At 40.3% G+C, this 25,623-nt stretch overlaps 2 protein-coding genes across 6 annotated transcripts in view; both read left to right on the top strand.

The window, feature by feature from the left end:
- CFAP206 (cilia and flagella associated protein 206) overlaps nucleotides 1-9,146 on the top strand; it is a 16,500-nt gene extending 7,354 nt beyond the window's left edge. For 3 of the 4 annotated variants that reach the window (XM_059842485.1, XM_059842488.1, XM_059842487.1), the window contains exons 8-12: nucleotides 297-495; nucleotides 1,233-1,370; nucleotides 3,363-3,556; nucleotides 4,573-4,716; nucleotides 7,195-7,503. In XM_059842485.1, the coding sequence (XP_059698468.1) occupies nucleotides 297-495; nucleotides 1,233-1,370; nucleotides 3,363-3,556; nucleotides 4,573-4,716; nucleotides 7,195-7,425 (906 nt within the window). In that variant the 3' untranslated portion in view covers nucleotides 7,426-7,503. Of the gene's footprint in view, nucleotides 1-296; nucleotides 496-1,232; nucleotides 1,371-3,362; nucleotides 3,557-4,572; nucleotides 4,717-7,194; nucleotides 7,504-9,018 lie in introns of those variants that run through there. The other variant, XM_059842486.1, reaches the window with a different exon arrangement.
- Nucleotides 9,081-25,623, top strand: SLC35A1 (solute carrier family 35 member A1). Of its 2 annotated transcripts, XM_059842493.1 has the most exons (8): nucleotides 9,157-9,312; nucleotides 12,476-12,653; nucleotides 17,840-17,999; nucleotides 18,326-18,478; nucleotides 19,719-19,785; nucleotides 23,080-23,256; nucleotides 23,648-23,782; nucleotides 25,060-25,623. In XM_059842493.1, exons 1-8 carry the CDS (start codon nucleotides 9,222-9,224, stop codon nucleotides 25,188-25,190), a joined length of 1,092 nt encoding a protein of 363 aa, XP_059698476.1. In that variant the 5' UTR covers nucleotides 9,157-9,221; the 3' UTR covers nucleotides 25,191-25,623. The 2 variants fall into 2 exon arrangements, with proteins under 2 accessions (XP_059698477.1, XP_059698476.1); XM_059842494.1 differs by lacking the exon at nucleotides 12,476-12,653 and having other exon boundaries at nucleotides 9,081-9,312.

The following is a 25,623-nucleotide window of genomic DNA, read 5'->3' as shown; positions in this document are numbered from 1 at the left end:
AGTGCTAAATTCAAAGCATGGTCACACAGTACATTTATTTGAGAAAGGCTCTGAAGTAAAATAGAGAAAAATACAACTCTTGCCTTTGGGTTGACATGCTGGATATACTTGCTTTAGGCATATGTGATGGAAGCTTCTCTTACAATGTCCCTGAGTTCCCCTGGGATTTCTGGTTGCTGAAGGCCTTGGAGATCAGCCCTGCTTTGTTCATAGCTGAGATTGTTGTGAACAGTGCTTGGGTTACGCCGTAGACATAAAACAAATCTGCATTTCAGATAATTTTCTTTATGTTCTAGCCTCTGTTTATGGAACTTTCTAAGCTTTGGACCGGGTTTCAGGATGAAATGCTACTCCTAAGCTTCCTCACAAATATGGCTGACAATCTGCAACAATTCTTGGAAATCCAATCAGAGCTTTTTCCAGAGGAAATGCTAGCATCTCTTCTGGAAGGAGTGACTGTGAAAAGTGATGCGGAAAGAATAAAAGAAACCATGGGTATGGAAAGTTGAAACTTTTTGGTTTTCCTTAATTTTCCAAGATTTTGTAGTTTGAATTTTCTTTACAATAGGTGCTTTACAGAAGGTGCTATTTATTGATTTTTTAATACTCAGAATGTTCACAGTAAATTAAAATAAGCCTTGTAGGGTGTAGATTTACATTTTCATGTAGTGTAGCTTGTGATTCTCTTCTTACATATAAAATTAAAATACAGCTTCTGCATACAAGTATGGTTTACAAAAATGGCAGAAAGAGAATATTTATAATTAAATTTGGAGAATATTTATAATTTTTAAAAAAATTAAGTGTATTCATGTCTTTTTATACCTTTCAGAACTTTGGAAATTGAGGGGTAGGGTATAAACAAAATAATTTAACAGGGCTTCGGTTACCAGAAGGGATTGTTTGCAAAATGGTATCCCCAGGAACCAAGTTTTATGCCAGGGAGTTTGTAATGCATGTGTGGGTGAAAACAAAATCAAAGAATAAAATATTATCTTCCTGTTGTTGTCCCATGTTTTCAAAGAAAACTAATGCTACTAAAGAAGGTTCTCGCAGGACTGATTTTTAGTAGGTTCTCTTTCAAGGCAGGACTAAACTTTGGTTTTTGGGATCTGGGCACTGCAGGTCATCCTGTGAAAATCAGAGTAATCTGGTCATCCTGTAATATCATTAGCTTTTAGACATCTGATGTTTTAATATTGAAGTCCTTCCTTTGCTTTATCTTTTCTTAGGAACCAGAGTGAATGTTTCTGATTTCACAAACCAAGAATGGCTTTTTCCAGAGACTACTGATAATTTTGATCAGTTGCTGATCCAGTACCATGGTTTCTGTGCATATTCAATTGGTGTGAAAGGTATCACACTACCAGGTATGCTTTGTAGTTAGATATTTTCCATACTATATATTTATACAAGGATTAGGATGTAAAGGCATTCTGAATGCATCCTCTTATGTCAAAGCTGGAATACCGTTTTTCCACATTTGCAATTTTCACCCCAGATAACTTATTTCCCTTTAAAGTATCTTTTTTAAAATACACAAATAAACTGCCCTTAGTAGAAGGCAGGATGGCTTGAGGAGGAAGCAGGGGCAGAAACAAGATGGGATGGATGAATGTTTCTTCCTGCTCTGTGTGCCTGTATAACTTACACTGCAGCTGAATACAGGTTTGGTTTCTGTTGTTAATGTGCTGTAATTCAGGCTTAGGGAAATGGCCATTCTTTCTATTTTGTGCATCCATATGTAGCAAACATAGCCATTCATGCCTACCTCATATGTATTTTTAAATAGTCATGACAAAATACTAAAAATCTTTCCTGAAAAGAATGCAAAAGTGCACTTGATTAAGTCAATTAATCAGGAATTAATTGGAATTAATTAGTAGGAATTTTGGTCTCTCTAGGCTCATTTGTCTTGAAAGTTAGCCTTATTTCAGCTATCCTAGTTCATGTTTTCCATCTCCCTATCCTTTCTAGAACCTGTCCATATAGAATTTTTTTTAAATGTGTGGGAGTTTGGGAGGAAAATATGGTAATTTACTTGTCAGTATTAAAGAAGAGATATTTTTATGGCAATGTTATTTACTTACACTTACTTAGTATTGCACATGAGAATAGCTGTCCTTAATTGGATTGAAGGTCTCTCTATCCCTGTATCTGATTACTGCACGTGGACAGTCATGAACGCTTTAAAATTATGAGAATTCAAGTCAGAGTGATCTTTCCTTAATTATATCCTTTCTTGTTCTAGCAGTTGGTGGTTATGGGATTTCCTCTGATTAATGTTTAGTCTGTAACCTTCTGTTGAATAATCCTTCAAAGAGGTTTTTCATTCATCTAATTGATTTTGGAATCCATCTAGAGTTTGTCATGGGATGTTCATATTCTCAAGAGCCCCACAATTATAATTATACATGCTATGAAAAGGTACCTCTTTTTGAGATGGTTTTAAGCTCTGGCTTGATAATTTCAACAAAGACTTGATAGTCCTTCTGTTAGGAAAATTACTAAATTGTAATTTTATATTGCACACAATTCATGATTTTATAACCCCCTATCATATTATTTCTTTTTTCTTTTTAATGCTGAGGAGGCTTTCTTCTTTAACCTCTCCTTCTATGAAAGGTATCACAAGCCTTTGATCACCCCTAGCTCTCTTTTACTTGTTCTGTTGTGTTGGAAGAAAATGTATTATTAGAAATATTATTACAGATTGTTATAATATTGGTTTTCTTCCCTTCCTCTGTTTGCATACTAATAATTCCTTTTTTGATTGAGTATGTTCAAGGCACTATCTGTGATGATTCTGGTCTTTCCTGGGCAATGACATCTGGAGCCCAACCTGCCACTGTCCTTGAAATCAGTTTGTGTTTTCCTGTATAAGATATTTGGCCTTTATTGACACTTCATTTTCTCTGTTAATTTGTTGTTCAGCTTCCCAGCTGCTTTATCTGCTTCTTCAGTTCATCTCAGTGTTATGCCCTTTGGTATAAATGCACTACTGATCTGCAGTCAGATATTTGCTGAAGATTTTAGGGGAAACATTTGAGGGTAAAGACTGATTTCTTATGCCTTTGCTATATGTGTTTTATCTGTGGTTTTTCTGAGACATGCACCTAAGGCATGGTGGATGTAAACTGATCAAAAGCAGTTTTACTGACCTAACAAAACAGATTTTTATATATTTAAAAAAAAAAGCTTGCTTTTAAGGGTTTATACTCAGTTCAGAAATGAAGGAAGTGAAACTAACTTGAGGAAAATACAGAATCTTGACTACAAATGTCTTTTGTATTGGATATCATACTGTTCACTATTTTAATTTGTGGAGCTTTTTTTGGGTTGGTTTTTCTTGTCATTTTTAGGAAATCCTGCTATTGGAATTTTGAAGCACAAGGAGAAATACTATGTTTTCAGTTCAAAAGAAACTGCATACATCTTTGCTGAAGATCCAGATAAGTTCATCCAATTGAATATAGAAAAAGCAAAAAAATATGCAGAGCTAATTCAACTGCTTGAGCTCCATCATCAGTTTGAATACCTTGTTCCACAGGCACAGGTACACACTGGCCATGCCTCTTGCTAAACAGCTGCTGGGTCACTGGTTGGTCTGTCCTTTTAAAAAGAGAACAGATGATACCTGTCCTTAGGAAAGAAGTAAAATCCTCTGCCTGTCTGAAGGTCCATCTTTTCCAGGTCTTCAGAGTATTGAAGAAATGTTTCTACTTAGTATCATTCTCACCTTACCTATTCATAGAATATGTAAATCCAAAGCATTCTGGCAGTGATAAAAGCTGCTAGTCCATAGCCTGGGCAGGTCTTGTGTCTGATGCTTCTTTTCCTCATTTTTGCAAAAGTAGCTTAAAGGACCAATAATTAAATGCAGCAGAAGATATGTTAGGTATTGCATTAACTGGAGCTTTAGCTTAGCCGTCCATGCATGAGTGCTGGATGAGGGTGTAGTGGTATCTGGGGACAGGAGTTATGGAACATATTAAAAAATAAAAGGAGAGTCACCAATAATGACTGTGATGGTGTTATTCTATGAAACTAAAAGACCTGATTTGGATTTTTAGACAACATTCTCTGTGATCCACTTGTGAATTTTAGATCCTTAGCAGTGGAAATAATGTAGTCTTGAACTGGCCCTTAGTTTGAAACACAGTTTATATCCCAGCTATAGCAGAGATGTGTGCACTTCTCCCAGTTATGATTTGTGATTTTTAGTCCATTTATGAAGACAAACTGGGGTGCCTGCATCATAAAATACTGGTTGTGATGGGACCCATTTTTTCTAAAATCCAACAATTAAGCACTCACTAGGTAGACAGGGGCCTGCAACTCTGCTGTGGCCTCTGCCTCAAAGGTTTTCTGTCAGAAATTAAATCCACCAGGTACTTAATGTTTTCTTTTTAGGGGGGGCATGGGGAACAAAAATATTGTTGAATGTTAAAACCTTTATCCACTTGTGGTTTGCAGGTGTCTATTTGCTTTTAAAAAGTACCATAGCCATATGCTATTTCTGTGTATTCTTCTCAATGCCTTGCTTGGCTTTGGTTGTTTCTTTTCATCCAGGCCAGAAAGGCAAGCAGAAGTTCAATGAAACCACCCCTAAAACGTGAGAGTGGTACTCAAACTGATACTCATATCTTGCCTCCAACTATTGTGAGATCCTATGAATGGAATGAATGGGAACTGAGAAGAAAAGCTATAAAATTGGTTTGTACTCTTATTACCAGATTTTTATTGTTGTATATAACAAATTTGAGAATAAATTATTCTTAACTTTTGTTCCTTGAAACATAAATGTAATCTTTTATTCAAAGACATATACTTCATTACAACTGGTTCATTTTTTTTTCTAGAAATTCTCTCTCCTTATTTTTAGACTTCTCTCACTTCTTACATATTTTTCCCTGTTTTTTTGAGCAGTGCTTCCCTGCTATATTTATTGATTTCAAGTTTTTCAGTTGCCATCTTTATGTAATAAGAGTTTATTGTTTTGAATTGAATTGCATTGAATATTAAGGTTGTTCTAAATTCAAATCAATTTAATGGATTAAAGATACTACTGTATAATTTATTTGTGAAAAAAAGCCAGAGCAAATGTTTGTCATATTATCAGGATTTTCTGATGGACTGGAAATCACAGTGTGTCCATAGAAGGCTGACCACATACAAACATACATAAAAACTTAAAATTAACAGTAAATATGTCAGAAGCTTCTTTCTAGGGTTTGCCAGCACATGTGGTTGTCAAGGTATAGCACCTGATTTTCAGAATTCAATCAAAATGAACAGCTTGTGAGTACAGGGAATATTGCAGTTAACAATATCAACTGAACATACAATATTAAAGGGTTTTTTTTTTTCTTCTGTGAACAGGTGCACTGTGGAGGCCTGTGGTCTACTGGGCAGCCTGTTTCCTTTCTGTTTTCCTTTTTGCCATGAAATCTCTAACATTATGAAAGGAAACCAAAATTTTGGACTGAGGAGTCTTCCCAGTGTTGCTAGCTCATAAAAGATTCTAAGAAATAGTTGTTATTGAGGTATATAAAGAAGCCAATTAGGTTTACAAGAAGCCTAGCTAAAAGCCTCTTTTGCTTCTGTAAAGGACAAAAGTATATAAATAAACATAAGATGTGGTCAGTGGCTCTTCAGCATAAGCAGAAGTGGGTATTTTCCAATATCTGGTCATGAAGACCATTCCCAAACAAATTTATAGCTCATTAGTTTGAAATATTTAGAGAAAGTACTTTAAAGTACTAAGAGTGTTTTAGGCTCAGCTGTCCAAATGTGAGATTAGTGATGTGGAGCTGAAAGAAAAAATCCCAGATGCATGCAAAAGTGCTTTGACTAAGCTAATTTGTAATATGGAGGTGATAAAACATTTAATAACAAAGTGATAAAATAACAGAAATAGTTTACCAGTGCATTGATGAATTTGATACTTCAGGAAAACATCAGAGATATTTGTGGGTTTTGTTAGTGGATGAGCTCACATGCCTTTGGTGTTTTTTATGTTGTTCATCCTAAGCCAAAAAACTTGTAGTGGTATGAAATATTAAGCTATTACTTTGTTAGAAAACCTATATGCTGTTAGAAGTAAAACTTTTAGCTCACATTTGTTTCTCTGTGCAAGCATAGTTCCTTGTAATAGCATACATTCCATCATTAAAACCCTCAGAAAAAAAAACCAAACCAACAAAACCTTAACATATTGTCTTTCTTCCCATGCCATCTCCTCTGTAAGTTCCTTATTGTTCTTTGCTGTATTCTGCTTTATGACTCTGCATATAAGATTCAGTTGTAGATTAAGGTACCAAAATGTGCCTACATTTAGGTGCTTCACCTTCCATTCCAGCAGAAAGAGACCTCAGTGGTGGAGGCTGGAGAATATTTTAACTTGCCCTGATACAATATTGAGGACATTTGGTCAGCTGAATCACTCTCCAGCTTCCACTGACTCCAGTTTTCACTGACTGGACTGGACTCCAGGGACTTCCTCACTTACTTGGAGGGGTCTGAATTCCAGCATGAGACTGTATTTTGTGTATTTTGAGGAGAACATTATATGATAATTTACAGTGGTTTACATTGTTGCTGACATAGAAGGCTCAGTGGAATAAGGAACATATTTTTGTTTCAAGTGCTGGCTTTGGAATATTAACACTTTGTGAGAAGTAGTTTTGTTCTTGTATCTGTGGCAATTTCTGTGAATAACCAGCATTAATCATAAATTGCCCTTTTACCCCTTGACAAGGGGTTAGTGAGCAAAGTGGTATAAGAAGGCATTTTTTCAGTTTTATCTGATACTTTGTGACACCAATCTCTAAACCTCATCACATTTGGCAGAAACCAGACAAAGACTGGAAGCACTTGCCATGAAAACATTTTATTCCAACAAAACAAAGATGAAGCATTTAACAGAATTTGAAGGACAATGATGAATGGTATGGAATTATTAAGAGAGTAATTTAAAATTGTGTGGGGGACCTAAAGTGCTGTTCAGACATCCTGTTAGATCAGGATTTACCAAATCACAGTCACAGTTGTGTATTGTCAGGAGGGTAAGGTGGCCATGTTCCAGGTTTGTGAAGCCCATTAATGTAAAATAGACAAACATTCCTGTATATATACTGGTGCTAAAACATTCAAACAAAATTTTGCTTAATCTGGTCCTTTTTGTGTCTTTAGGCCAACTTGCGCCGCATGTTAACTCATTCCATGCAGACTGATCTCAGCCACATGAGAAGAGAGAACTTCACCCAAGTGTACCTGCCAAAAGATGCTGGCACCCAGACTAAGCGTGACAACTCAAGCAATGTACCCAAACCCCAGATTTTTTTGAAAGGTCTCAGAGGAGGATCATCTCCCACTACTCATATGGTCACAGTAGACTTAACAAGACCACTGGATGAAACTTAAGTGATAATGAGAAACCTGAAGCTGCATCTTGAATGTGTATATAAAAATCCCTGAATATATCTGAATTTAGACACTAAAGATTTTGCTGTGTCTGTTGATTCCAGGAACAGTTGGTCTGTTTCATTTATCTTATCTGTTGGGACTGCTGACTGGCATTAAGTGACAGAAGTGATAAGCCTGAAGCACAGATTTTAAATTGCAGTTTAGAATCAAGATGTTCCCAAGGACTTTCACTTCCAACATTTAAATATGTAGCATTCTGGGATTTTACTGACGTTTTAATGCAACAATTGCTTGTTGAAGTATTGTCTTTAAGTGAAAAAACTTACCCCAGGAGAGTCACTCAAATGTCACAGCTCCAGCCTTAGAGCAGAATTGTCAAGAAGGCAAAACCAACAAAATGAAACCAGTCTGGGTCCTTGGGCCTATCTGTTTGTGCTGGCATTAACCCAACCCAATGAGTGTAGACCAAGGCTGGGAGCTTCAGAAGAGGGCATCTGTCTTGGGTGGTTCTGACAGCATTTTAGGTCTCTAATAATTTCTTGGCTAAACAGTGTACCTGGTGAGCATACTGCAAACCATAGGAACTTCACTTCAGGGGGCCTTTTTGAAAGCTCTGTTTTGCTTATGTTTAAAAAACTAAAGCATAACAGAAGAAGTTTTTAGCTTTAGGTCACTGTGGCAAAGAAATATCTGCCAGGTCTGATCAATACAACTGCAGATGGTATTTCTTTTTGTGAAACCCAAATTATTTGAGCTTCAGGATGAAACATCTTCGCAAATGGAAATGGGGTACTTTAAAACAGAGATTTTTTTTTTATGACAATAAAGACTTCCTCAAGCTGCTATCTGCACAATGTCCAGGTGCACAGCTGTGATTGCATAGGACGTGCTAAGGTTTCTAAATTTTTTTTTTTTTTTTGGTGTGCATTGTGATGCAGTGTGGTTTCCTGGCTTGTAGCTACACAAGCTTGTGACAATGAAGATTCAAGCTGCTGAGTGATTTTTCTGTGGCATTGTGCAGGATAGCATTCTCTTGTTGTCCAAGGTATTTGGCCTCACTTTTGAAAGTTACACAACAGGGATGAATCCCCAAAGCATTATTAAAAAAACCTGAAGGAGCGTGAGGGGAGCACTAAGAAAGTGCTTTGCTAAATTGTTTTTGACTATGTGATTTTCTCTGTTGGGAAAATAAACTAATCAGTAGCAGCTAGATGTGCTGCCCCTCCATGTTTTTTAATTCTGAGTGGGCACCAATGATTAGATTTATTAATTAAAATATCAATGCAGTTACTAGCTGCAGCTCTTTATTTTTTTCCAGAGAAAAATACCCTGTCACTTCTTTATTATTGCTGTGATTGCTTGATTATTGCTGTGATCTCTCTATATTGTCATAATTTGCTTTGAGGCTTTTATATTACAGTTCTTACCAACAAACTGGTATTTCAAAAATCCAGAAATACATTTTGTTTAAAAGTAAATTAGTGAAATTTCATTTTATCCTACTTTGTTATTTTCCACTGGAGAAGGTACTGCAGTGCTGTAAAATACTGGGGAATACAATTGTAACCTCCATCTCGGTTTTTCTCGCAGCAGAAACGTGTGGGTGGCTACGAGCTTGCTCCTGGCAATGAGAGATACGTGTGTGAGATTCCTGGATGTTTGCTGCCAGTGAAACAGCTCCGAAATGCGGCCGGGTGGAGCAGGATGCTCTCCAGGATATCCAGGCGGGACGGAGCTCGACTCGATGGTTCGGCGCGGGCGGCGGGGCGCTCTGGGCGGCCGCGCCGCACTCTATGGTGCGATGGGAGGAGCGGCGGGGCACGGCGGGCGGCCTCGGCCCGGCGGTCCTGAAGCCTTCGGCGAGCACCATGTCGCCTCCGAAAGGTAAGGCCGGCGGTGCGGGGCGCCCGGCCGGTCCCGCGGCTCCCAGTGGGCGGTATGGCCGGAGAACGGGAACAATTTCCACCCGCTTTCCCAAGAGGAAACGCGACCCGCGCGCAGACTCCCCCTGCCTCCCCCGTGCCAGAGGGAGTGGAACTGTCCTTCCTGCTGGGGGCTGTGGCACTGGACGCCACCACCGCGGAGCGAAGGGGGGGAAGGGGCTACGAGGGGCCACGGGGTCGCGCTGGGGAGGGGCTCTTCCCGCCTGCTTTCCCGCCCTCCCGCTCTCCTCCCGCCGCCCGGGAGCTTCTCCTCGCCGTGCGGCACCGCTGCGTCCCCGGCGTGTGGGCGGCGGGTGCTCCCGGTACGGGGCTTGCCGGGTCCCCGGAACGCCTCCACCTTTAGGATCCGCCACAGTCTCGTGTCCCTCTCCACCAGTTCCCCTCTGGGAGCGTCTGGCCGTGGCGCCGCATCTTTGGGGCTTATCCCGGGGCGCAGGCGGTCAGTGCACAGGGACATCCCCTTCGCCCACCCTGTGGGCACCGCAGGTGTCCCTGGAAGCGCCGCCGCACCCAGGTGCATATTGGAGTGTGTTTAGGTTGGACATTAGGAGGAATTTCTTCACAGAAGGGATAATTAGTTGCTGGAATGGACTGCCCAGGAAGGTGGTGGAGTCACCATCCCTGGAGATGTTTAAGGAAAGACTGGATGGGGCACTTTGGGACATGGTGTAGTTCGCTTGGTGGTGTTCGGTCATAGGTCAGGCTCGATGACACCAGAGGTCTTTCCCAACCTAATTGATTCCCTGATTCTCAGGGATTCTGTGTACAACGAGGCCAGAGCCCACACGGTCCCGAAGCCAGAACCTCGGGCAAGCCAGGAGGGCTTAAATCCGCCAGGACGGCGCCGCCTGCCCCTCTTCCAGCTCCCCCACGGAGGGCCTTGCCCAGGGCTCCCCAGCTCCGGCAGTGGCTTGGTGGGGCATGGCAGGGTGAGGGGCAGGAGGCTCCAGCAGTGTGTGCCGGGCGCCTGCCACCCCAAATAACCTGGCAGGCAGCGGGCTGTGCTCCCATGCCAGGCTTGCCCGGGGCTGCCTTCCAGGAGCCCTGGCAGAGCCCTTAGATGAGCCGTGGAGATGTGTGGGAGGCTCACACTTTTATCCTGAGGCCTTTGTCCTGTCTGGTCCCTTTTTGCCACAAATAATTTCATCCAGGTGGGATTTACAGGGGAAAAAACCAAAAGCTTCTTCCAGCTTTTCTTCAGGCAGGTGTAAGTTCAGATTTATCAGCAGAAGTTATGGGGGCCTCAACTATGCTTTCTTCTTCCCCCCTCACTGCACTGGTACTGATGCACACATGGGAGCCAGCCGAAGAAATGTCCAGGCTGAAAAGAATTACAAATACCTTTTTACATAATGCTGGAACTATCTAGTCTAGATACTAGATTTGTTATGTCTTGCTGCCTTTGGCTTATCCAAGTTTCCAAACCATTGCCAAATCGGGGCTTTTTAACTCTTTTTTTAGGAGTAGTTACTAGAGGCAAGGATTAAGTTTAGCTTTAGTTTGGTGGTGCATAGACTTAAAATCTTGGTGTGTCAAATCACAGCATTTATATAATTTCTGCCAGGACCGAAACATCATTTGAAGATACGTTATTGTAAAACCAGATGGGTTTAGTTATATTTCCTGGTTGTTATGCCCTTGTATTTCCTCCCCACAATCCAAATTTAATTTAAAAATGGGTTACAGCTTGTAAGTCTCTTCTAAGCATTGTTAGTCCAAAAACTAATTACCTGTACCTTTTAAAAGTGGTTACTGACGTGGGTAAGATTTTTATCTATGAGGAAGTAGCTAATTTAAATGATTGCAGTGGCAGGAGGTATTAACTGTACCTTTCAGAAATGTTATGCAATTGAAGACATCTCTGGTTTGAAAGTAACATGAACCAAAGCATTGGTCGCACTGGATTCAGCAACTCATTCCTTTTTTAAAGGAACAAAGTTATTTCAAAACTATTTATCCTGTATCTCATTCCCTAATCAGCAGAGGAATACAAACTTATGCCAATTAAAACACGTTTCTTTAGGAAATTTAGACCATGACAGTGGCCCCAAAGGTGCTGCTGAATGACCAATACCCACCAGAGAGATGCCAAACATATCAATCTACCAGTGTGAAATAGGATTTTGTAGAAGCCACACATTAGCTGATGTCTTGTGCTGGGCCTTGCCTTTGTGCAGAGAAATCCCATTTGGAGTTGTGTGCTGTTCTCCTAGCTGGTTCAGATGCAGGCTCAGCATTCCCTGACTTGGGAATGCACTGGAGTGGCCTGATGGAGCTCTCATGCCTTGGAGGGGTGTGGATGAATGAAAAACTTCCTTCTTCCAGGGGACCTTGGACAGGCTAACTCCAAAATTTTGCAGAATAGTAGTTGGTCCGGGTCAAAACTGTTACAAGTATTGCTACTGTTGTAGGAGTATATCAGTGAGGAAGACAGAGGGGATAACACAAATGATACACAGTCCTTGTCTGATTTAATTTACTGCAAGAGCAGTAAATTAAACCTTAGACCTTTCCACAGGGATTTTTTCAAGAAAGTTATTTTTTCTCTGAATGGTGTTGTCCTATCACCATTCAGAGAAAAATCTTCTTTTACTAACTTAGGTGGAAAATAGGGCTGACAGAAATGCTGCCTTTTTAATTAAGATTTGCTAGATTTCTTTGCTTATACTGAACTTTTCCTTTCTTTTTGCTTTTGCTAGTCTGCCAATGCTGTTTGTGTCAGAGTTCAGTATATTACACAAAGAGGGTCAGCTGCCATTTCAGAGCGAGTGTGTACTGTCAGCTAAAGAGCAAGAAAGCACAGAAAGACTTTTTGATTGTTATTAGATAAATGTTAATGTATGATTACTTTTTTCTACAATGAAGGGTGATTACAAGGGCAAGAGAGCATCTCATTTTCTAATACTTGGAGTTCCTGTACAAGCTTCTTTGAGAAGGCTGTAAAATTTAACCAAAATTTTTTTATGGGAAGTGTTTCCTAACATTGTAATTATTGTCTGCTGACACAGTGGTGTTTGATACACCCCTCCAGCTGGAGAACACAGTGTTTCAGTTCTTAAATTAAAATGGGGGTCACATTGAGTCATCTCCTCTGTTTGTTTCAGAAAATGTCAGCTTACTGTTCAAGCTGTACTGCCTCACGGTGATGACCCTGGTCGCTGCCACGTACACGGTGGCACTGCGGTACACCAGGACAGTGGAGACAGAGCTCTACTTTTCAACGACGGCTGTGTGTGTCACTGAAGTTATCAAACTGTTCCTGAGCGTGGGCATCCTGGCTAAGTAAGTGTGGGAGTGCTGATCAGTGTTTTGAAAACCAGTCCTTGCTTCTAACCTCACATTCTCGGGTCCTGAAGTGCAGGTATGTTTGAGAATGTGGCTGGATAATGGTGCTTGTGGAAGGGTAATTTAGAGCAGGTTAGAGCTTGTGAGTCCTCATCAACTGAAACTGCTTTGTATACAGCACAATATTCAGGTGTATCCTTTCTACATATTTTCTATTTTTGTATGCTTTGGAATCAGTTCAGAGTCAGCATGGATTATCCATGATGTTTTGGTCTTTGAGATGTTGGTGTAGATGAAAGTTGGACTTTGATCATCTGCTGTGAGCCATCATCTGCTGAGTTACATAAAACTCTAATGCTCCTACTAATAAATTTTCCCAAACAATGTTACAGACAGACATTTTGCTGTCTCTAATAATCTGCAAGCCAGTGCTGAAAGACTGTGATCAAAAAATATTAGTTTCTGTAATCCCAGACTGCTGCTAAGAGCTAGAACTTTAGTCCATGCATGAGCATCTCAAGTAGGGAGACTATCAGTCTGCTCCCTTTTCTCTTTTTCAGCTTCACTGTGCTACATCCTTCCTAAGAAGAATCTTTATACTCTGGACTTTTCCAAAGCCCAGTTCTTGCTGCTGTGGTAGAATTTGTTCTTTTAGGGTCTCTGTCTCTCTTTGTGGCTTGTGGTACATCAGAAGACTGGCTGTTATGTGCTAGATGATCATGGAGTCACATGATGTACTTCAGATTTTCATCAGCTCTTTTCCTCTTAACACAAAAATGGCATTTTACTTGCTTTACAAGTGAGGCAATATTTGAATTTGTAAGGCAACTGTGACAAACTGCTTTTTTTCTTTAACCTTTCATTAAATGCAATGTGTTAGAGAAGGCAGATGTGACCTGTGGAGAATGTCTGTTTTTCTTTACATGCACCCTGGACTTCTCTGTCAGCACAAAATGCTGTCAGAAATGACTTTGCTGGCACGTGGTTCTGCTGTGGTTCTCACTGTTGTGACCAATGAGGATCCCACTTCCTCTCTGGAGATTGTAGCAGCCCATGCTTCCCAGCAGTGAGGGTAGAGGGCTACCTCTGGGTAGTATCATCTGTGTGGGTAATTTGTCACATCTTGTGCACCTGGGATCCAGGCTGTTTATAGTACACCTAGTGCAGCAGGGCAAGCAATCCCTTTTGTTAAGGATCTGTAATATTTTGTTGATTAAGTGTATTAATGGTCTTTTTTACTTGCAATAATTAAAAACTAAATTACTTTTAACTCAGAAAGAAGTCTTAGCATGTTGATGTTTCTAGAACAGCCCTGCACAGCAAAAAGTCTCTGTAGCCCATTATTTTCCTTTGTCAGCAGAGGATGTGTAGAATGGAAGTGTAGCCAAGGGGGCAGGCATGGGCTGAGCTTTCCTTAGCTGGTGGCAGAAACTTATGAAGCCTGTTGTTTTGTGTTGACAGATATGATGAATAATCTTTCCTCCTTCAGTTTGCTTTTCATAACTCTACAGATCTGTGTTTTCATCACTGATTTATTTTCTAAGCCAGGAGTCCTAGTTTAATTTTTCTGGGATCATCATAGTACCCATCCTTAGAGCATTTCCAGTCTTGTTACATCCCATCTGAAACGTGATCCAGAGCTGCATGCTGTGTTCAGGATGTGAACGTGTCACAGCAGAGGGTGAAGGTGTTCTCTCTCTTGGCCTCAGTTCCTTTCCTAAGGATTCTGCTCATTTCTCTGAAGCTGATGCCGTCCTTGAGCTGGTGCCATACAAGAACTACTTGCATTTTTTTGCCAGGTGCCCATAGATGAGAGAGGGTTGCTATATATAGGGATGGCCATTTCTTTTGGTTCTTTCTCATTTATTGACACCTGAGCCTTATTTACCACTTAAAATGGGAAGAATCAGATTCACTGAGCTGTTTGGAGGTTATAATGTCTATTCTGATCTGGTCAGCTGGTGGGGATTTTGTCTCAATAGCTGAGGGAGAGATGAGCACCAGCAGACACTATTCATCAGGCCGTGCTCACCTCTACTTGGTAACGTGTCTGGAATACTGGTGGGTCCAAAAGTTGCCAACTTTCTAGTAACCTCCCCTTTCAGATCACTTATGAATATTCTGAACAACATCAGTTCCAGCACAGCTTCTTTCTCCGTCTCCTTTACAGCTTCCTTCAGTTTTAAATCCTAACCAATTTGTCTCACCCAAGGTAAGGTGCTTTTGCAGTTCAGTAACCAGTCCTGGTTTTTTACTATACAGCAGCATACATTTGTGTGGGTACCTTTGCTTTTTGAAAGAGATAGCCTTGGTAACTGCAGTATACAGGATACCAGAGTACAACTCTCCCACTGTTCCAGCTGTCAGATTTGTTTTCTTACACATTATTACATGATGCATTCACTGGCATCTCCTGGAGGGCGCATTGAGTGGATGAATGCCAAAGAATTGTCTTTCAAAAGAGAAGCTTATGATAGTTTAAGCTGTGCTAATCGTTAACTGAAGTATACTCTCCATTTGTCATGCTTATTTAAAGTCCTGTTCACAATCTGGTAATAGCATTTGCTACATTCTTAGCTGGTACATAACTACTTAGTAATGGATGAAGTAAAGCAGAGCTGTTTTGCAAATTCTCATTTTAACTTCAGCTTTTCTAACAAATGTGTTTTTCTTTTGCATAACTGAAAGTTATTAGTATCTCTCACCTCTATTTCTAACAAATGTGTTTTTCTTTTGCATAACTGAAAATTATTAGTATCTCTCACCTCTTCATACCTAGAAATTGGCTTTGTCAATGGGGTAATGAATTCATGAAATGGGAAATAGCTTTAAAGTGAAAGAAAATAGGTTTAGGTTAGATAGTAGGAATAAGTTCTTTAATGTGAGGGTAGTGAATCTCTGGAACAGGCTGCCCAGAGATGTGGTGGATGCCCTATCCCTGGAAGCGTTCAAGAGCAGGCTGGATGGGGTTTGGAGCACACTGGTCTAGTGGAATTTGTCCCTGCCCATGGCAGGGAGGTTGGAAAAAGATGGTCTTAGGGTGTCTTCTAATCTGAACCATTCTACAAAGAAAATTGATTATGTTTTAAAATTCAAACCTAGATCAACATCAAGAAAGCTGAATTCAAGCTAGATATTATTTTTTTATTTTCTAATTTGATCTTGCAGCATACCTCTTTGGGCACCTAATTTTGCATTATCAGTTGTACATGGAGGTTTGCTTTAAGTTGTTTTTTGGTCATGTACTGAATTTAACTTAGAGATTCTTGGTAAATGCATGCTTCGGAATGCACATCCACTGCACAAATGAACTATTAGATAGTTTATCTTGTTCTCAAAAACTAAAGGGAAGGTGATGATTATTAGACACATGTTATTCTTCATTGCTGAATTTTTGTTCTTGAAGTCAAAGTAGACAGAAGTTACTATTGCTGCTGTGACTTTAAAAATGTGGTCAGCAAATTCACTGAGCATGGTCTGGAACAGAAGCAGCTTAAATATTATTTTAAATATTATATAAGTTTTTAAAAATTATTTTACAGTTTAAATATTATCTTCTTGTTTGACAGCCCACCTTAGTATCAATGAATAGAAGAAGTTATTCCCATGTGGTTTTTTTTTTTTTTTTACTTCTTATTTTCATAGAGTAGAACCATGTATGTGGTAAATATATTTTATTTTCAGTTAGACATTTGAGATTGAAGCACTTTAGTCCATCTGTACTTGGGAATTACCCGATTTTCTTGTACATCTTATCTTCCAATCCTAGACAATGTAATAAGTACATTGAGAAATGGAACAAACCAAAAAAATCTGCCCATAATATCAATGACTCCTAACATTTTATACAGTTCTGTATCTAGTGCAAATAACCATGGTGAGCCGTAGCATGAACTGTTCCCCTTTCTTGTATTGCAGACTTCACTTTAAGTGCTATTTGTCCATGGATTTTCTTGCCACGGTTGTTCCCTGTGGCCAGACATGTCTAGTTGTTAGTGTGTGCTTTCTGTTATGAAAAAATACAAAAAGAATCCCTTGCAGCTGCCTGTATAATGACTGCTGTCCGTACAGGAGAAAATAAAAGAGGAAAAGGAAGTATATGCTTGGTGCAAGTAGGGAGGAAGACCAGGAAGGAGAAAAATTTGGATGGAAGGATCATGAGAGGGTAAAGTCTGTGAATTTTTGGAGAGGAAAAGTTGAACAACTGGAGTACAGAGTCAGTGGTTGATCAGGAAAGGAAAAGATGCTGAAACGAGGTGGTTAAAGCTATTTATTCACACAAGTGTGCAATAGAACCACAAGGAGAGTTAAACTTAAGAGCAGTACAGCTTACGAGTTGAAAGGCCTGTGGGAGGGGACAGGAATGATTTTGGATGTTGGTATTTGTCAGTGCTAAGCGAGAGAAGTTTGGAAAGGGGAGCCATGGGAGAACTGGGAAGAGGACTGGAGCAGCAGCAGCAAGTAAGCAGCAAATGTCAGATTGATGTACAAGTGATAAGGGAATACCAGTATTGCAGAGGGCAGCTGTGAAAAGCTGAGTAGCAAACTGCAGAAGCAGTCGGCAGCAACACATTCTTCCCCATTGCCTGCTGTGTCACACACTGTAATTACTTGAAGGAGAGGTGTGAAATGCAAAGACAAGGACAGGGGACAGGGAGCCCTCACACACCTGCCAGGCCTCTTCATGTGTGTGCTGGTGGTGGTCCAGCATCTCCCACAGCACAAGGGAGACTGGGAGCCTATGGCTGACTGAGGAATGAGAGGTTTTTCTAGGTAAGAAGTGTGCAAGGGTGCAATCCTTTTTTGACTGTACTGTGAGGCCTAGTTTAAAGGGATCTGGAAAATCATGGGCATTTGACATCATACACAAACATTAATACCCAATAAAAAAGGGGAGATGTGAACAATAGCCTTCTGTTCCACTGCCTGTATTGACACACTGCTATACATTAATGCATCTAACTTCCTGATTCCAGAATATCTCTCTCACCTTCAGGGCTCTCTACTTGTTGAAAACCTCACTTGTTTTTTGCCAGTTAACCATTTTTTTCTTTACGAGCAGAAAGTACAACTGATTGTGGAGGACAAATTGTCAGCCCTTCCAAGGGATTAATTGATTTGATTTCTGTTTTAAAATACCAGTTTAGGAATGCCCTCCATTATGCTAATATTTTATTTTGCAGAGAAACTGGAAGTCTGACAAGATTAATAACATCTTTAAAAGAAAATGTATTTGGAAGTCCTAAAGAATTGCTAAAATTAAGTGTTCCATCTGTGGTGTATGCTCTTCAAAACAATATGGCATTCGTGGCTCTTAGCAACTTGGATGCTGCAGTCTACCAGGTAATACAGGTTTCTGTCAGATCATTAGGCACATGTGTCAGGTATCTGCCTGGCACGCAGCACTCTCTTCAGCCTCAGTGTTAAAAGAGAAACTGTGCTTTGTTCCATTCAGAGCATACACTCTGCTGCAGAGCTCTGGCTTTCTGAGCTAAGCCACTCACTGTTAGAGTCACTTCAAATTCACGTTGTTGTAGTTGGAGATGTATGTGTAGGAAATCAATGAATATAAAAATCTGTCATTCTGTAGTTGATTTTCTATTTTATTTTCTTGTTTTGGAGGAGTTTATAAAACCATGTTCTCTACACTACATTCCCGTCTTTCTTAGGTGACGTACCAGTTGAAGATCCCTTGTACAGCTTTATGTACAGTCCTGATGCTGAGCCGTACCCTTAGTAAGTTGCAGTGGTTCTCTGTCTTCATGCTGTGTGGTGGTGTTACCCTTGTTCAGTGGGAGCCTGCTCAGGCTACAAAAGTACAGGTAAGAGTTAAAATTTTCCCTCTTCAGATAAAGTATAAATGATCCTTGAGCCTTGGCTTTCACCTTTATTGTGTGCCAGTTCAGGCAGGCTTGTGGTATTGCTCTGGTCTCACTTGTTGGAAACAACGGATTGCTACAATTAGTATAAATTACCACAGCCATCATAATCTAATACACCATCCTAGGAGTGTCTGAGTAATAGATTGTTTCCAGCAGTTGGCCTTGGTAACATTGTAATTGTTGGAACAGAGAATTTGGACTCAAAGTACTGGGAGGAATTAGAAGCAAAACTCCGGTGCAGTGTGGGTATGTCATTTAAACACACCCTTCAGAGGCACTGACCTAATACCGTTGTAGGGAGAAACAAGTGTTTCTTAGGTCATAGCTGCTGCTCAGCTGCATTACTGGGAAAGGTCGGTCATGCCTCTGGGGGTACTGGCCACAGCCAAGTAGACAGTGCCTCTGAGCACTGTGAGAGTACCCACAGAAAGTGAAATACCAAACAGCGGCACTGAGCTGACTGAGGGACAGCCCTACATGAGCAAGGGCATGTGGTGCTGCAGTGAAATGCTAATAATTTTGTTCTACTTAATGAAATAGCTTTGTGCCCTGGTTTTGGCTAGGAGAGAATTAAATTCCTTCCTAGCAGCTGGTTCAGTGCTGTGTTTTGGATTTAGTATGAGAACAAATGTGGTAACACTGTTGTTTAAATTGTGGCTCAGTAGTGCTTAACCATGAGTCCAGGGCTTTTCAGTGTCTCCTGTTCTGCCAGTGAGGAGTGGCACAAGAATCCAGGAGGGAGCATGGCCAGGATAGCTGACCTGAACTGGCCAAAGGGATATGCCATACCATAGAATGTTGGACCCACACCCACTATAGAAAATCAGGGAATTTGGCCAGGAGGGGCTGATTGCTGCTGCAGGATGGGCTGGGTATCTCAGCAGATGGTGATCAATTACTTTGTACATCACTTAGTTTTCTTGGATTTTAGATCTCTCTCTCCTTTTGTTAATACTAGAATTATTAGTAATTTTTATTTTGATTTAGTTATTAAACTGTGCTTATATCAACCCACAAAGTCTACCTTTTGTTTTCAATTCTTCTCCCCACTGTGGGGATTGGGGGGAATGAGTGAGGAGCTGGGTGGTGCTTAGTTGCTGGCTGAATTTAAACCACAGCACTCTGGAATTGATTATTCTGAAGTGTTGTATCCTTTTTAAAATGATGGTTGATGTTGCAGGTGGAGCAGAACCCATGGCTAGGGTTTGGAGCAATTGCTGTGGCAGTGTTTTGTTCAGGATTTGCAGGTACAGTATTATTTCTGTATGTGGGCTGCATCTAAAGGACTGGAAAACTCTCAGTGCTTGAAACTGAACATTCTACATTTGTTAACTGTCTTCCCCTAATGCTTTATTCCCTCTGCCCATAACTATCTTCTACTTTTGGTAATTATGGCAGATTCATAACATGATTACTCCCATTGTTAAGCAAATGATAGGAGCATGTACCATTGGTTGTACACAATGCAACATAGAGGGCTGGTTTGCAATTGGAAGTGTCTTTCAGATGCTGTGAATAAGACTGTAGGGAGCAGCATAATGACTCACTCTGTGCATTTAATTAATGTACATCAATTTTATAAAGTTTGCTTTGCAGTGAATAGCTCCCCTTTGGTGATGACATGAAATACTTGCATTTTTTTTTTACAAGGGGAACTGAGCTCCTCACTCAGTTCTGTACCAGCTCAGCCCTGAAATACACATTGCCATGGTTCTTTAGGTGGAAAAATCTAACTGGGATGTAGAGGGAGCATGAGGAAGACAGAGAGTTAGAGTAGTAGCAGGAAGCCTGGATAAACTCAGTGAAGGATTTTTGGTTTTGTTTATTTTTGCTTTGTGTACAACCAGTGTCTCCCCTCAGTGTAGTTTGTTCCCTGGCTTCTGGAGAAGGACACCAAAAATTTGGGACAAGTGAACTGGTGTTCAGAAATAAAGAAGTGCAAATTACTTGTTAATTTGAAATTTGGCTCACAGGGGCATATTCCTCTGACTGTAAACTGGATTCTTCTTCTCTCCCCTGTAAAAAACAAGGTACTATCACCCACCTTTAGTACTGGAAAATCTTGCAAGAATGATCTTGTGCTGTGCATAGATGCTCATTACTCATGGAGAAACATTCTGGTGGGTAGAGGAGGAGAGTGGCATCCTTATTTGGTGTCATTTCAGTAAAATAGGCACTTTGAAGCAGAAATACTAAATAAAACTGTGTAGAGCTCAGTCAGCTTTTCCTGGAAGGTTATGGATTTCCTCATTTAAATAGATGCTCCAAAGCTGCAAGACAAAATACAGCCTTCAGAATCTCCTAAAACTCCTGCTTTCCCCGATAATGTGGGTCAGCAGCTGTGCTTCCAAAGACTAGCAAATTCAGAGCACTGACAGGCTGATGCAGGCAGTGTGAGACACTTGGGGCTTTCTTCTCCTACAAAAGGATTTCAGCTTGGGTTTCCTTGCTGACAGCTGAAGCTCTGGGGCAGCTGGGAGGGACTGTGTGTTTCATCCACAGAGCTCCTTATGCCCTTGGAGCTTTACATGTTGAAAACATAAATTCTGTTCAAATTCCCTTCCTGTTCTTCCTTCCCACGCTCACACGAAGCAGTTATTTTCCTGTTAGACCTCCAGATTCTGGACTGACCATGTTTTATGGAGTGTTTCGTTAGTCCAGCAAAATGAAAAAAAGGTTGTGTGTATCACTTAGAGATGGAAAATAAGTTTTTTCTTCAAATTGCTGATCCTGTGATAATTTCCAAGTATCTGGGGCCTCAGCAGTGCTTTTAAAAGCATTGGAGGGATAATTTAGTGGCAGATCCTTTGTGACTTGAATCAGTTCTGAGGATTAAGTTCTCCTAATCAGCCCCCATTCTTTCCTTCTTCTTGTCTAGTGGATTTATGAATTGTATATTTGCAAATCTAGAAGTATAGTTTTATTGATTTGCCTACTGTTTTCTCAGTTTATTATATTTACAAGTATGGTTCATACTCTAGCCAAACTTCTGTTATATTGATTGCACCTTGTTGTAAGACCTCTGTGGGTTTTCTCAGGGGGCAGAAATCTCAAGGTAATTATTCTGGGCTATTTTAAAGGCTGCAGTCATTAACAATACTAGTTTGTTATTGTTTACACTTCAAAAATTTATATTCTTATGAGATAATATAATATTTACTTGGTTTTGTAATTATTTGAACCCCTGAAATATAAATCTGCCTTCTCATTTATTCACCATAAGTACTCACTGTATTCTATTAAATTCTAAATTGAATTTTTCATTAATAAAAGAGTAGAAAGACCTTCCTTGAAGCTAGTTTGGAGATTTTTTGGGGGGCAGGGGTGTGTGCCTAGGGCCTCTAACACACGGGTCTTTGTGCCATATTATTCTCTCATATTGTATGAAGGATGGTGTGTGATATTAATCACCAATAAACTTCTAGTCAAGAGGGCTCTCACCAGAAGGTCGTGGAAGTCACTGGTAAGAGTCCTGCAAACTGCTCTCTTTGTTTTGAAATGTAGAGGAAATTCCAGAGCTTGGCAGAGTCCTGATTGGGTGAGCAATGGTTAAAAAGGCAGGTGGTGAGGGCCTTGTCAAATGTCTGCCTCTTAGTCTGACAAATGCCTCCCAAGTAGAATAATGAAGAAGTATTTGGGGAGTTTCAGTAATGCAAAGCATAAAAATAATGCTCTTCAATGTGGTATTGAGAGCTAGAGCTTTAGATTAAAACGAATTCCACTTCCTGAAAACCAACCTGTATTTTCAATTAGCAGAAGGCCTCATTTTTGATTTGCTCTTGTAATCCCCTGAAGCTGTGGTTTCAAAACGAGCTGCTCTGCCAAGTACTCTGCCAGCACAAAGCTCCTGAGGAGTTTTCAGTTTCAGTACTGAGGTAATATAGATCCTCCCTTCCTCCCCTACCCTCCGAGAAAAATCAGACTAAAATAAATCTAAAACTAAAATCAGCATAAAATTATTTTCATGGAGGCTGTGGATTGAAAAAGGGTAGACATAGGAAAGGGTAAGGATAAACAGGATTGAGGGAGACCTTCCCGTTGAGTCGAATCGGATCCCCTTGCTAAACTTAGCAATGGTTTAGGCCTGAAGGTTTTAACTGCACTTAAACGTAACAGCTTAATTGAAACAATTTAACAAAAGATTCTGTGAGACAACAGTAACTCGTGTAGGGCTAAGTTAGTTACAAATCAGAAGTACTTGAGAATATAAGAGAGGAACATTCGTAGTCTCTTTGCTGTAGCATATCGTGCTCACATACAGCTGTAAAGGAGTTTGTACAAGGTGGAAAATGCCCCTCGAGTTCGGTGAAGCACTCCCATGGAAGGCCTTTTCATCTTCTCAGCAGACCAAGGGTTGAGCCTTGAGGACTGACAGCACCAGCCCCGGATCCATCACTGGTGTTCAGCAGTGGTCTTCCACAGACAGTGAACTTGAGAGTTTGCTGGCTCTCAGAGGTTGTCTGGTTTTAAAATGTGGTAAACCGTGAATAATTCTTCTCACTGAAATATTTTTGGGTTTTTGTTTGTTTTGTTTTTTTCAGGAGTTTATTTTGAAAAGGTGTTAAAGAGTTCAGATACTTCCTTGTGGGTGAGGAACATTCAGCTGTACTTATCTGGGATTGTGGTGAATTTATTTGTTGTGTACATGTCAGATGGAGCCAAAGTTCTTGAGAAAGGGTTTTTCTATGGCTACACATACTACGTCTGGTTTGTTGTCTGTAAGTATCTTGTAGTTCTTGTCTTTTGACATTGTTTTTCTTCTTTAACAACTGATTGCAGGAAGCTACAAATTCAGTCTGACACACTCTTAACTGTGTTTTGAGGGATTTTATTTAAAAGTATCATTTTCTTGGAAGTTATTCACTTATTCAATTTAAAATTGTGCTGAAACAGCAGCCTAAATAATTGACTAGCAAGCAGATAATTTTTAAATGAGTTATATCTTATTTACTGGATGCCATGTAGACATCCCATTCCACTGAACAATCTTTTAAAACGTTAATTAGGACAATGTAGCCCAAAGCAGGAGCACACTAGTGGAGTAAAATGCATCATTTCAAGAGTAACCTACTGCACCTGTACTTATGGTAGCACCTTATCTGCTTCCAGTTCTGGCCAGCGTGGGTGGCCTCTACACCTCGGTGGTTGTTAAGTACACAGATAACATCATGAAAGGCTTTTCTGCAGCGGCAGCCATTGTTCTCTCTACTGTGGCATCAGTCATCCTCTTTGGCCTCCAGATAAGTAAGTGCCTTTTTGCCTTTGATTTGGTGGCATGTTTCCTGCCTGCCCAGCCTCCTTTACACAGCTCATAACAAAGCCAAATCTCTCAGTTTTTCTGGTTTTAGCTTCAAGTCTCCTCCAGGACTCCTCTGCACTGATGCATCATCAGTCCCTGTTGTGGTGCACAAAGGTGCCTGATGACTCTGTGCTTTCAAAGGCATTGGTGCTTTTTCCTTTCAGAGGCATCTGCAACTTCAAACAGAACGAACCTTTCTGGTTTAAACAGCTTTATTTTCATGCATCACTTTCTGAGGCAGTTTAGTGTGTGATACAGCTGTTTACCTGGAAGTACTGTTGATGGGTTATTATTTCTTGTTGGGTTTAGTGCAGCCAGTGCCAAATTAATTCCTCAGCTATTTCTTCAAGGGCGTTACACATCCCTAATAAGTTACACCCACTACTGCATTAACTTTTACTTTGCCCATCTGCTGTGGACACCACCATGAGAGAAAGTCAAAGAGCAGCTGGGGTTGTGACTGATGTGGTGAATGTCTTTGAGAGGAATCAGCAGATGGCTCTGGGCTGTTCTGCAATTTTCTTCCCAGTCAAGTCTGTGTCTGATACTGTGCCCAGCACTCTCGCTCAGTCCTTCACTGTTTAGTGGGTAGTTTCCTACCTTGATCCAAAGATGCTGTGGGAAAATTGTGGGAAAACTAGCTTTTTCATGTAGTATTAGTGAGACAAAACTTAAGGAAAGTTTGCATGAAGAGAAAATAATCAGTTTGGCTTCAAAAGAGCACCATAAAGCAAGGGATGAAAAAATTTTAAAAACTTGGGCAGTGTTTTCTTGACAGTTGACACAAATCAAACCTGGACTAATGACCTTCCTGTGAAAGCCTCATTAATAGAGTTTCTTAATAAGTCTGTCTAGACATGGAAAGGCAAAAAAGGTGTTATCACAGGGTACTTTTATTACATCCACTGGCTTTTTATGATTTAAGTTTATTGTAATGTAAGCCTGTACAGATGGCACCTGGAACTGCAGGAGATGCTATACTCATGCTTTTATGACCACCACCATCTCATTCTTGCTATGAGACCAAGTGGAACTGTGTGGGGATTGTAAACACTCAAGAGATCCCAGTGACAGAGGATGAAGCTAAATGCTGTGACTTACCAAGTTTGCTGTCTTGTTTAGTTTTGGGTAACTTCAATACTTCAGATATCATAACTGACATGGGCTTGCTGAAGGTTTCTTATATGAATGTATTTATTTAAACTATTTTGTCTCCTTTCAGCTGTTACCTTCTCCCTGGGTGCTCTCCTGGTTTGTATTTCTATTTACCTCTATGGATTACCTCGACAAGACACCACAAAAATCCAGCCCTCAGAGACTAAAACCTCTAAAGAGAGACTTGCTACTGTGTGATGTCCATAAAAATGGACAGATGGACAAGAGAAAATATGGACTTTAAAAAAAACTGTTGTTTTTTTTTTTCAAAATTAGCCTTAAGCTAGTCATGAAATGGTTTAAATGGGATAGACTAAAAGCAGAAGTTAGTTCTGTTTTACATGAGGAGTTTCCAGTGGCTGACACTGAGGCTACACTGCAGCTGAGGAGATGGCTGGATATTTTATGGAAGGTATTCTTCATTCACATCGACAATGAAGAGTGTCATTTACAAGGAAAACCCAATGAAGGAACTGATCACTCAATTGTACATAATGTATATAATGGAGGGAAATTGGTTCTTTGTGTATTTGATAAACTGTCTTGCTCTTTGAGGGCAGAAATGCCTGAAAAGCTTCATAAAAAAAAAAACCTATTAAAAAAAGCAACTACTGCCACCATTTTCTCTTAA

Source organism: Haemorhous mexicanus, chromosome 3 (assembly GCF_027477595.1).
Source record: "Haemorhous mexicanus isolate bHaeMex1 chromosome 3, bHaeMex1.pri, whole genome shotgun sequence".
NCBI lineage: Eukaryota > Metazoa > Chordata > Aves > Passeriformes > Fringillidae > Haemorhous > Haemorhous mexicanus.
Note: the sequence above shows the minus strand (reverse complement) of the source record. Positions and strands in the feature narration are given on the sequence as shown.